At 46.4% G+C, this 13,051-nt stretch overlaps 1 protein-coding gene across 1 annotated transcript in view; it reads left to right on the forward strand.

The window, feature by feature from the left end:
- LOC126335875 (transcription factor hamlet-like) overlaps positions 1-13,051 on the forward strand; it is a gene marked incomplete at its 5' end in the record, with an annotated part of 172,619 nt that overhangs the window by 70,173 nt on the left and 89,395 nt on the right. Inside the window, one exon of the mRNA XM_049999347.1 lies at positions 6,010-6,141. Coding sequence (XP_049855304.1) covers positions 6,010-6,141 — 132 coding nt within the window. The remainder of the gene's footprint in view (positions 1-6,009; positions 6,142-13,051) is intronic.

The following is a 13,051-nucleotide window of genomic DNA, read 5'->3' on the forward strand; positions in this document are numbered from 1 at the left end:
TCTGTGCCGCGTGAGAATCTACGTGCGCAGTCTTGATCATGCGAGACTCACTGTCTCTCTCGACGCGTTGACACCATCCTGTCACTCACCGATCAAACCTTAGCATCGACCGAATCGATCCAGCCTATCCTGCCACTTCTGCCTCTTTCCGTAGTTGCTCACAACAGTAGCACGTGAACATTCGACCAGCTTCGCCGTTTTCGAGATATTCGTTCAAACAGGCATTGCATCATAATAATCTGCCCTTTGTCAAAGTCGCTTATCGCAATTGGATTTCCCCATTTGCAGTGCATATCTTCGCTTGGGTGATTCTCAGTCCGTGTCTGCTCCGTTCAGATGCTTTTGTTACCTGTTGCGTTAACAGATGTATGTAAACGGAGCAGACACGGTGGGGGAATCACCGTAGCGAACATATGGGCTGCAAATTGGCCCGCAACACCACCAGGCGGCATCCAACGGAACACAGGCAGTGGTCAGTATGTTTTCGCTTATCAGTGTAGACGCTTCGTGTGTGACATTGTTTAGCACTTTTTGAGCAGCCCCGCTCCGCCAGTGGTGTAGCACCGTGCGCTGCGCGGCAGAGCAGTCAGCAGTGGGTGAGTGGCACCGCATCCGCTGCCTGCTGCAGCCCGGCCCAGCTTGCCCCGCCTGGGGTGGAGCCTGCAGGCAGCGCACGGCGCAACGCCACACAGCGGGCAGCTGCGTCCTGCGTGCACGCACGGCCGGCCACGCGCGACCGCCGTAATGCGTTTGCCGCGTCGCTATTCACCGCCACAGCTCCCATTCAGCTACGCCGAGCGTCTTCGCCGGGGATGCCTCTACCGTGCATGCATCGCAGAACAGTGTCCTCCTAGGCTCTTGCAGTGGCTTTCACTATACCAGGCACCAGTGCTTTGATGACGTGTCGACCGGATGTGGAGTAGCTTTCCCCTTACTTTCCTCTTTCGTCTATACAAGATGATTCTTACGAAGTGGATGGCATATTTTGAACATGATGAAATACTTCGCCGCACATGCAGCGGTTGAGCCTGTCGGTCTATCGCACCTGATTATCACAACCCAGCTCAAGTACACACGTCGGGATGCGTCCGGGCCTACATGGGCGACGTAAGTGTATGGGGTTGAGGGTTCGAGTCCTGAGTCTGGCAGGCAGCATTTTTTTTTCATTGCATGAGACAATTAAGTGTTTACATTGAGGTATTAAATTATTATTTTATATACCGGTCTCGCGGTCTCTGCTGGTTTATTGCAAAGTGCAGTCATCAAATACCTACCGTGTTGCATCACAAGCAAATGAGTATAATCTTCAGAATTGCACAATTACCAGTAAATGAGCTACATTTTCTTTGCTGCATGATGTCCGTAAAGAAAAAAAGAAGAGAGAAAATGAAAGAAACACAAAATAAGAACTGCTTGTTTACAGTGAGAACAACAATTTTGTAACCTCTACATTTACAAAATGTGTTCGAAATTTGCACAGTTTGCTTGAATGGAAGCATTGCATCGCTTAATCGTCCCTTCACGTACGCGCCCGAAAATACTCTCCATAATTTGGATGTGACGTCACATGTTCGATATTTGTATCCATTTTTGGGTTATTTCCAAACATTTGCGGTCCCATGCGTCTTATATTAAATTACCTGTCTCAGCGTCCTCTACGCCGCAACAGAGTTTTCTAAACTTTTAACAGGAATCAGCCTGTATAATAAAATATAGAAGGACGAGAGAATTTCTAGGCCTGGTAATAGAAGAGGGTGGGTTTAGGTCTGAAGATGCATCAATATTAGGCGCAGTTTCGTTTTAGATGACGACGATGATGGCGGTGATGCAGGAATAAGAATTAGGACTCTCAATAGCATGACTATCAGCGCCGTTACTGGATATGGACGGACATGCACGTCTCGTGGTTTGAATGATCTGAACGATGTCTGCTCTCATAAGTGGAAACTTTTCCGACCATTTCCCAGAAATATCTTCAGAATGTCTGGATATGTAGACACAAATATCTGGTTCACTTGTGTGAAAATCCAGGAATCGTTTGGGGAAAAAACGTCTTTATGAAGGTGGTATGTGTTCTTTCGGACATGTCCGGAAGAACAGATACTATTCGTGATATTGCAGCTCTCGAAGAATTTTCAATTTTTGTGAAACACTACCTGTTTCGTGGATGGTAGGCTAACAAAAAAAAATGGGACTTATCCATATACTCTGAACACACCGACTTCTTCTTTCCGATACTTCAGTTAGGAGGCGTGACACTTCACAAAATTTTAAAACATGCGTTACTCCGTTCGTGTTGTCGACTAGGGAGTCTCGCGCTCGGATACCAGCGCGCCACAGCACGCTGCTTCCGGGACGGCGAAGAGCGCCGGCCCCGGTTCGTATCCGCTCGGCAATTAAACAACGAAAGCCGGTGTGCCGGCCAGCCTGTATGTGGTTTTTCTGGGTTTCCCACATTCTGCGAGGTGAATACTGTACACGTACCCACGTCCGGTCTTGGATGTACGCTATAGAAGCGTTTAGAAAATTTTCTCACACTTGCGCACAAAAATTAGAATCAGACACATCCACCCTGGGCAGTGAAGAGGAGACTGATCACATAAGACGTTTAGTCTCTTTAAATCCGTTACTAACGGCAGCTGCAGCTAGGAAGTGGAACTGGTCTCCAGCTAAGCAGAGGAATGACCTCACGTCACCACATGAAACATGGAACACACTACTTAAAAAAGAGGTTGTACTAACCGTTGTGTTTCGCAATCTTCACCTGTTCGTGGACCACCCTATCGGAGTACGAAATGGACAGTGAGCTGTTCTTAACCTGCTGAGCACCACTCCATTCTGTTGGTGTGGTTGTGATGAGGTTCACCACGCCTGGGTGGTCGACTTGACTGTGGCCAATTTGTAATTTACCACATCCGACTACTTGACTTCCATTTGACGAATGGTCCTTCTGTCTGACAGATGATAGCGTGCTCAGGAACGGTGCACCGAATCAGAACGTCTCCTCTATACATGTCTTTAGGTGCTTTGTCGGCTGCATCATTCCCCGCACCCAGCAAAATATATTCTCCTTGCCATGGTTCTGGGTCTAGACAGTCTGAATCGTTGTTTTATACTGAATAAACTTGCTGTGCAATTCGCGCCTTATGAGAGTTAGAGCAGACGAGAAACTTTGGTATGTCTCGCGGAAGTGTCTCATCTGCTCTGGCACTCCTAGTGTCCTGCAGTTTGTTTCTGTTTAGGTGTCCACTAGGTTCAACGTTTTCCCCAGTGAGGAGTGAGATGGAGTGTAATGCTGTAACATCTATGCTTATGTCATAATATCTTCAGTGGTATCCAGACTTTATGGTGTTTAGAAGTACAAATAGGAGGAGACCAGACGATACTAAATTTGATGATTAGGCTGTACGCTTGAATAATTCGTTCTTAAAAACCCGTAGTTTTACCAGCGGCAAAGCACACTTATGGGCAGGTACATATCGTGACGATCAGGTCAATACAGGCGACTACTTTAGCCGTGTGGATTGGCCTGACACTGCTGCAACATATCTGCTACTGCGGGAAAGGAATTACCACATGAAGTTCGCTTTATCAATGAGCTGCGACATTTTATTCTCTCTCCTCTGCGGGCGAGCTACGGTAATATCGCTCGGGGATTTCCTTGTGTACCACGACTGCAGATATGTACCTCCAAACAAAAGAGTTCACAGCTTCATTTTTTTGACGTGATAATTTGCGCTGTATGACTAGTCGTAGTATAACTGCCAGCTATATGCTTCCACATACATTCTCGATGACTGTCTTTCTTTCCCTAAGTAAATACATTTACCATTCTTTGTTGCACGGAGCTTTTGCTTTACCTCTTATTTATGTGTAATCACTTTGTTTGATAATGAAATCAATGTATTATGTATGTTTCGCTGTACTTGATTGCTTGCATGTTGAAGATACTAGACTGAAATGATTAAAATAGATCTGTAAATTGTTTATGCATGCTATTTTGTTACTCCTTCTTTTTATCCCCCTCCTCTCCCCCCTCCCTCTGCTGTGCTGTGCTGCTTCATTTTGTAAATTCTTTTTTTTCCTATTATGTTGTTATGTAATTACGTATCACAGGCAAATTAACTTGAAATTTTCGCTCACTTTGAAATACCATTACAGTTGACAAAGAGTTGTTCGTCTCCTGCTATCTATTACAAACATTAAAACAACACAATATCTGATCAGGAGTATCCAATTGTTTTTCCTGTTTTCGATTTGTAACAAACTAGCCAATTATCATAGCGATATAATTTAACGGTGAAAAAGTCCGAGAGAACTCATGTTTCGCTAATAATCTCTATATATATGGTGGTCAGATCGTGGGAGTTAGCTGACTTTGAATGTCGAGCATTTATTGGTCTTCCCGTCTGGAGATGATCTGTTATATACTTCAACTCTCATGTTCTTAATGACGGACGTATAATAAATAGAGCTGGGAGATGAATTCACAGGTGCTTCAATCAGGCGGTCGCCCCTAAGAACAGCTGGAAACATACATAACCGGAGTGAACTAATCCGTAGACGTGGACGGTCAACGAGCTAACAGTAATATAATTCTTCTTGTTAATTGTGCGTTCGTATGACGATTTACGAGGTACCGGCCTCAATAAATCTCTCATGAATGAAAAATTTCTATTGAAAATGCTCCATGAATCATCTGCGACCTCTATATTAATTTCAGTGGAGAAGAACGTGATCAACTGACAATGTAAAATGTATGATAACGAAGTGGAGAATTCTCTTTCACTAGTCACAATTAGATAAGAGAGTCTGGTCGAGCAGAAAGTATCTTAAATTATGAATACGTTTAGAGCTGTTCGTAAAAATGGAAGTGACGTAATTAGAGTGGGGATTGTGACTTCTCTCCATCTGTCTCTTTACCTGCACCACTCTAGTCATCTAAGTTGCATTATTTCAGTCTCCTGTTCCATTTACTTTTTCATTTCTTCTCGTACGTCTTTAATATCTTCCCATTTGGCACACAGTTCTCGAGAGTCTTAACAAGTGTTCCGACAGTAGTCTCCTTGAAACACTGAGGTGTGACATTGTGACGACATTAAGACATGTCTCATCAATCATTCCTTTCTTTTACTACAATTGTTTCCTTCCTCTCTTTGTGTTAAGAATTCCAACACTCGTATGATATCATGAATCACAATGATATTTTATAACTTATAATGAAGAACTGGACAGTAAAAATCTTCACGAATCATGTTTGTAATGAAAGGTTTGTGGATTTAGAGATTCAAGAATTATACTAGCAGGGCAGAGACTGACATTCCAGTCCGGAAAATCTTTAGAATAAATTAGAATCTCTATGATTCTTACCATTTCAAAAAGAAAAAGAAAAAAGGGTAGCCATTTATGCAGAGAGTTCTTTTTCTCTGAAAAAATTCCTCACTGCTAGCATACGAACTCATGTAATACCGTAAAATTTCGAGGTCATTGTAAACGTCATCTACTAAACAATATATCACACATAAAGGCTGATTAGAGATTTAGAAGTTAGCTTGGGATTTCTGATCAGATAATGTGTTGTCTGATCTACGATTGCTACTGTACGCAGCAGATAACAACAAACGTTCTACATTTTTTTTTCGATTGTATCCTTCATTTCTCTCAATACCTCACAATTTTTCCTCGTTGTCCTGTAAAAACAAATTTTGTCATTTTCGTGCGCCATTACAAGGTTTATTTGCTCGTACTTTCTTCAGGACAGAACTTTGCACAGACACCGAAGATTTATGCTAGTTATTTGCATAACTACATTGTGAACACATCTGTAATGACCTCCTCCTTCCATTACAAACACCAGCCATTTTTTTACCAGATGCAAGACAATCAGCAGTAGCGCTTGTTTTTCTGGTCCTCGTACACTAACACAGTCTCCCATGAAGACCCGCTCACGCTGCGTGCATCCCGCTTTCCGCTTCGCATGCCTTTTTAGCTTTGTGCATGTCATTGCAGGTGCGCGTGTGCGGCAGTGAGATTCGCGGTTTCCTTGACGGGACGTTCGAACTCAATAACTGGCTAAAGTACGTGCGGTGTGCGCGCAACGACAACGCTCCAAACCTTCGGCCCCTGCTAATTGCTGGGCAGGTATGGTATCGCATCACTCAATTAACTCTTCCACTTCTTCGCCGATCAGTTATGAAAAAAACTCACTGCAGCTATGCTCAGCATGTGTGATTTGGTTTGCTGTTTCTACAACTTGATGAATTTCTCTCCAGACATCAGCTAAATAGAATCGTTTATTGTGCACACACTTTTACTTCCTTACTAATCATCATGAGCCACACAGTGGCGCCTTTTGTGTGTCCGATTCGAATTGCTGAGTATTAACGACGATTTTTCTCGGCTAATATTACATCAAGTTAAGTCAAGTTAGCGAACTCACAGTAAGATTGATGTTAATGTATATGCTTTCTTTTCCCATTTTATGATTTACAGTGGAGTCGAAGTTAATTTTACTTATCATTTAAGTATTTATATACACTCCTGGAAATTGAAATAAGAACACCGTGAATTCATTGTCCTAGGAAGGGGAAACTTTATTGCCACATTCCTGGGGCCAGATACATCACATGATCACACTGACAGAACCACAGGCACATAGACACAGGCAACAGAGCATGCACAATGTCGGCACTAGTACAGTGTATATCCACCTTTCGCAGCAATGCAGGCTGCTATTCTCCCATGGAGACGATCGTAGACATGCTGGATGTAGTCCTGTGGAACGGCTTGCCATACCATTTCCACCTGGCGCCTCAGTTCGACCAGCGTTCGTGCTGGACGTGCAGACCGCGTGAGACGACGCTTCATCCAGTCCCAAACATGCTCAATGGGGGACAGATCCGGAGATCTTGCTGGCCAGGGTAGTTGACTTACACCTTCTAGAGCACGTTGGGTGGCACGGGATACATGCGGACGTGCATTGTCATGTTGGAACAGCAAGTTCCCTTGCCGGTCTAGGAATGGTAGAACGATGGGTTCGATGACGGTTTGGATGTACCGTGCACTATTCAGTGTTCCCTCGACGATCACCAGACGCTCCCCACACCATGATGCCGGGTGTTGGCCCTGTGTGCCTCGGTCGTATGCAGTCCTGATTGTGGCGCTCACCTGCACGGCGCCAAACACGCATACGACCATCATTGGCACCAAGGCAGAAGCGACTCTCATCGCTGAAGACGACACGTCTCCATTCGTCCCTCCATTCACGCCTGTCGCGACACCACTGGAGGCGGGTTGCACGATGTTGGGGCGTGAGCGGAAGACGCCCTAACGGTGTGCGGGACCGTAGCCCAGCTTCATGGAGACGGTTGCGAATGGTCCCCGCCGATACCCCAGGAGCAACAGTGTCCCTAATTTGCTGGGAAGTGGCGGTGCGGTCCCCTACGGCACTGCGTAGGATCCTACGGTCTTGGCGTGCATGCGTTCGTCGCTGCGGTCCGGTCCCAGATCGACGGGCACGTGCACCTTCCGCCGACCACTGGCGACAACATCGATGCACTGTGGAGACCTCACGCCCCACGTGTTGAGCAATTCGGCGGTACGTCCACCCGGCCTCCCGCATGCCCACTATACGCCCTCGCTCAAAGTCCGTCAACTGCACATACGGTTCACGTCCACGCTGTCGCGGCATGCTACCAGTGTTAAAGACTGCGATGGAGCTCCGTATGCCACAGCAAACTGGCGGCGGCGGTGCACAAATGCTGCGCAGCTAGCGCCATTCGACGGCCAACACCGCGGTTCCTGGTGTGTCCGCTGTGCCGTCCGTGTGATCATTGCTTGTACAGCCCTCTCGCAGTGTCCGGAGCAAGTATGGTGGGTCTGACACACCGGTGTCAATGTGTTCTTTTCTCCATTTCCAGGAGTGTATTTTATTGATTACGGGTGCCTTATCCATCACACATTATCACTGTTGTTTTCCTAGGACTGCACATTGTCGTTATGGTACTGTATTAACTTTGTGACTTGTATTGCTGTTAGCCACATTTAAGCAGTACATGTGGTGTAAGCAAGTGTCACAATAATGCCGTATCGGCGTGCTACCCAGCCCATTCTAGCGAGTCCTTTAATTGGCAATTTGTCGCCTTCTACGTCATACGCAACTCACGAAGCAAGTATTCCGCTGTGATATTTGAGTGGACGTTGCGCTGTAACGGCCAATCGTTATTCGATTCTTACAGGGTGTGGAAAAAAAGATTTAGGAACACTAAAACCATACAAGCTTTATACGGTGTAGAAAAGCCGTTGGCATTCAAAACAGCTCCCACTCGTTTCGGAATGGATAAGTAGAGACTCTGTATTGTTTTCAAGGGAATTTTATACTATTCTTCCTCCAAATGAAATAAAGGGCAGGTAACCTTTACTCCCTGCCCTGCAACTCCTAAATATCGACTTCGCCGAAACACATTTTTATACACTACTGGCCATTAAAATTGCTACATCACGAAGATGACGTGCTACAGACGCGAAATTTAAGCGACAGTAAGAAGATGCTGTGATATGCAAATGATTGCCTTTTCAGAGCATTCACACAAGGTTGGCGCCGGTGGCGACACCTACAACGTGCTGACATGAGGAAAGTTTCCAACTGATTTCTCATACAAAAACCGCAGCTGACCGGCATTGCCTGGTGAAAGGTTGTTGTGATGCCTCGTGTAAGGAGTAGGAATACGTAGCATCACGTTTCCGACTTTGATAAAGGTCGGCTTGTAGCTTATCGCAATTGCGGTTTATCGTATCGCGACATTGGTACTCGCGTTGGTCGAGATCCAATGACTGTTAGCAGAATATAGAATCGGTGGGTTCAGGAGGGTAATACGGAACGCCGTGCTGGATCCCGACGGCCTCGTATCACTAGCAGTCGATATGACAGGCATCTGATCCGCAGGGCTGTTACGGATCGTGCAGCCATGTCCCGATACCTCAGTCAACAGAAGGGGACGTTTGCAAGACAACTACCATCTGCACGAACAGTTCGACGACGTTTGCAGCAGCATGGACTATCAACTCGGGGACCTTGCTGCGGTTACCCTTGACGCTGCATCAGAAAAAGGAGCGCCTGCGATGGTGTACTCAACGACGAACCTGGGTGCACGAATGGCAAAACGCCATTTTTTCGGATGAATCCAGGTTCTGTCTACAGCATCATGATGGTCGCATCCGTGTTTGGCGACATTACGGTGAACGCACATTGGAAGCGTGTATTCGTCATCGCCATACTGGTGTATCACCCGGCGTGATGGTATGGGGTGCTACTGGTTACACGTCTCGGTCACCTCTTGTTCGCATTAACGGCACTTTGAACAGTGGACGTTACATTTCAGATGTGTTACGACCCGTGGCTCTACCCTTCATTCGATACCTGCGAAACCCTACATTTCAGCGGGATAATGCACGACCGCATGTTGCAGGTCCTGTACGAACCTTTCTGGATACAGAAAATGTTCGACTGCTGCCCTGGCCAGCACATTCTCCAGATCTCCTACCAACTGAAAACGTCTGGTCAATGGTGGCCGAGCAACTGGGTCGTTACAATACGCCAGTCACTACTCTTGTTGAACTGTGGTATCGTGTTGAAGCTGTGCGCCTGTACACGCCATCCAAGCTCTGTTTGACTCAATGCCCAGGCGTATGTAGGCTGTTATTACGGCCAGAGGTGGTCGTTCTGGGTACTGATTTCTCGGGATCTATGCACGCAAATTGCGTGAAAATGTAATCACATGTCAGTTCTAGTATAATATATTTTTCCAATGAATACCCGTTTATCATCTGCATTTCTTCTTGGTGTAGTAATTTTAATGGTCAGTAGTGTATGATATACCTTACGGGTTATGCCCTATAGACGTCACGTATAGGAATTGGCCATAATAACGTGATTCGATGGTGTACGTCTTTAGTCGCAGGAAAGTAAATAATTCTCATGGCATTGCAAACGACATCAGACGTATACGGGACACTTCCAATCCAGCAAAAGCATCAAGAGAGCTTTAAGAAACTGAAGGGCTAATTTATACAAGTAGCAGCGCCAGCCGGACTGATCATTGCTGCATCGATTAGTAATGGTGGACGAATGAGCAGCCGGCACTTAGGTAGGGAGCAGTGTGGGTCGAAGAGGGCGGCGTCCATCAAGCACTTGGCGATTACCGGAGGCGCCGCATTGCTTTAATCCCCGCGCAGCTCGCATGAATTATGCAGCTGCGGCCGGCGCCAGTGGTAATTGCGGTGTCGCGGCCGGCGATCCATCACGGCCGCTAATTACGGGATGGCACCGCCGCCTTATGACGACTCACCGGGAGTCGCAAAGGGGCTGGCAACTTGGTGGACAAGTGAGAGCAGGTTGCACTCTTACAGCTGCTGCCCATTACTTCTAGAGTCACGGTTCCTGACTGCTCTCGGAATCTTAAGTAAAGAAGTCGAGAGCACGAAACTTCACCAAAGCAGTGGAGAACACAAAGCTTTAAATCAGTGCGGTACAGACCTCTCCTGTTCAGCACACAAGGTGTTTCACAATTCATGTTATACACTTCTAGAGGTTGTAGAGGAGACCTAATGGATCAAGATTTTACATACGAACCCAAGGCCGAAAACGGTTTGATTCCATGTTACAAGGAAAACAAGATGTACAGATTTCACTCTTATTTACGGTGATATTAGCCTACAACAGCTGTTCCATATGACGGCAACCAAGTTTGGTGCACACAGCCTATCAGCGCATTAAATTCGCATGAACTCTATCCAACTCGCCGGCCGCTGTGGCCGAACCGTTCTAGGCGCTGCAGTCTGGAACCACGCGACCGCTACGGTCGCAGGTTCGAATCCTGCCTCGGGCATGGATGTGTGTGATGTCCTTAGGTTAGTTAGGTTTAAGTAGTTCTAAGTTCTAGGGGACTGATGACCTCAGATGTTAAGTCCCATAGCGCTCAGAGCCATTTGAACCATTCTATCCAACATGCATGGGGTATGGTTAATTACTTCTGCCGCAACCATGATGCGTGCAACCATATCTTCCTCCGACTGGACAGGGGTCTCGTAAACAAGGCTCTTCATGTGGCCCCACAAGAAAAAGTCCAAAATGGTGAAATCTGGAGATGTTGGTTGTCAAGCATGTGGTCCGCCTAGACCAATCCATCTTACCCCATAAACGACGTTCAGATGTTTTCGGGAGCGAAATGCAAACAGTACTGGCGTGCCATCATGCTGGAACCACAATCCGTGCCGAATGTGCGATGAAACATCCTCCAAAAATTCCGCCGTCATTTGCTGCACGAATGTCAAGTACCACGAGTCCGTTTGGTGGGGAGAAAGAACGTACGGCCCAGCCACACGACCGTCACAGATACCTGCCAAGAATTGATGGCGAATGTATGCTGAAGTCTTCGTCTAAAGTGGCTTTGGGGTTTTCTTGTGCCCAAATATGGCTATTTCAACCGTTCAGAACACCTACTTTACGCTTCGTCGGTGAGCAAAATTCGCCCTGGAAACTAAGCAAAATCCACGTAAAGGTGTAAAAACTGAAGTACAGTAATTGATACAAGACACAAAATGCACCTGGAGCATGGCGTGTATCTTCTGAGGGTGATATGAGGGGAGTTGCTGTTCATCTAGAATACACCAGACAGACAACACACACATATGCAACTTACGCACAAACGTCTGTAGAACTCGTCGATGGGTTCTCTTCAACTTGATGAAGGGCTTCCTCTTCCGAAACGATAGTGCGCCGTCTTCTTGAAGCACTTGCTCGAGAAAGCTAAGGGTCCCGAGTTCTGCCAGGAAGTTTCATATCAGCGCACACTGCGCTGAAATTTTTATTGTAGCTTGCAATCGTTGAAGGGGGTGCAGACAACACAGTCTTGTGGATAATTAGGGATAGAGTGACTCTCGTTACCTCTGATTATTATACTGAGCTGCGTGACTTAACGGTAAATGGGTTACGATATGTGACGCACATAATAGATGAGTGCATTTGAAACTATCTGCGTCTTGTTATTCTTCCGTCTTATTTAAAAGCATAAGAAGGTCTTAATGAAATATTCATGGTTTATAAGCCGCATGATTTCGAATAAAACGCTCGTGCTTTTGATAGCTGTCCCCTATCGTCATCAGCAGTTAAAATCACCGAGTGCCGAGGTTGGCAAGGTGTACTGCTTATTTACATGTAATGGCAGCGTCCCGCAATGTTGCAGAGCGTTCACGACGTATCAGAGAAACTGAACTTCAGAAGTCGGACATGGCTGAACATTGCCTAGAAAACGACCATAAAATACAGTTTGAAAATACGAGCGCTTTGCCTCAAACACCGTCACACTGGGACCTGTTATCAAACAAGCGGCCTAAATTAGAATGTTCTGCAGTAGTTTTAACATGAGCAGGGTACAGACTCAGTAGGGGATGTGGACTGGCTTTGGACACTGAGCGAAACCAGAGATGCACGCTTGGCGCTTGTAGGGACGCCGGAGCGGCAGTTTCAAACGTGGCGTTGGCCCCTCGTAGCATATGACGTCTTTCGGTCCAGCGGCGCGACGGAGCAGCTACGAGTTGCTCAACCTGGCTTTCGCGCATACGTCTCTCCGGCTCTCTGGCAAGGTTCCAGAAGCTGCCGTTCCGTTACATCCATATGGCAAGAACACCGTGCCAGTCCCGGCAATGATTTTAATTTCCGAAGACGATGGCGATGACAGTTATGGAAAGCTCGAGTGTTTCATTCGAAATGACGTGGTTTGTAAACTGAGGAGATTTTATTGAAGCGTTCCATCGCTAAAGGCTCCGAGGACAAATGATGAAGACGTCTATCCTCACTTGTACATGGAGCGATGAAAGGCGGTCAGTGACTCCTTTTGTGAAGACCTTTTGTTTGCCATTGGGACTGTGTTCGTTTCGTGCCGTGTTACCCGCCAAGTACCTCCCGTCTAAGCAAGTGTCATGCCGAATTTGCTGCTGTACATAATTTCGCCCTCCTCTTGCAGTAACGTACGGTGTTTTAAAAACAGCTATA

This window comes from Schistocerca gregaria, chromosome 2 (assembly GCF_023897955.1).
Source record: "Schistocerca gregaria isolate iqSchGreg1 chromosome 2, iqSchGreg1.2, whole genome shotgun sequence".
Taxonomy (NCBI): domain Eukaryota; kingdom Metazoa; phylum Arthropoda; class Insecta; order Orthoptera; family Acrididae; genus Schistocerca; species Schistocerca gregaria.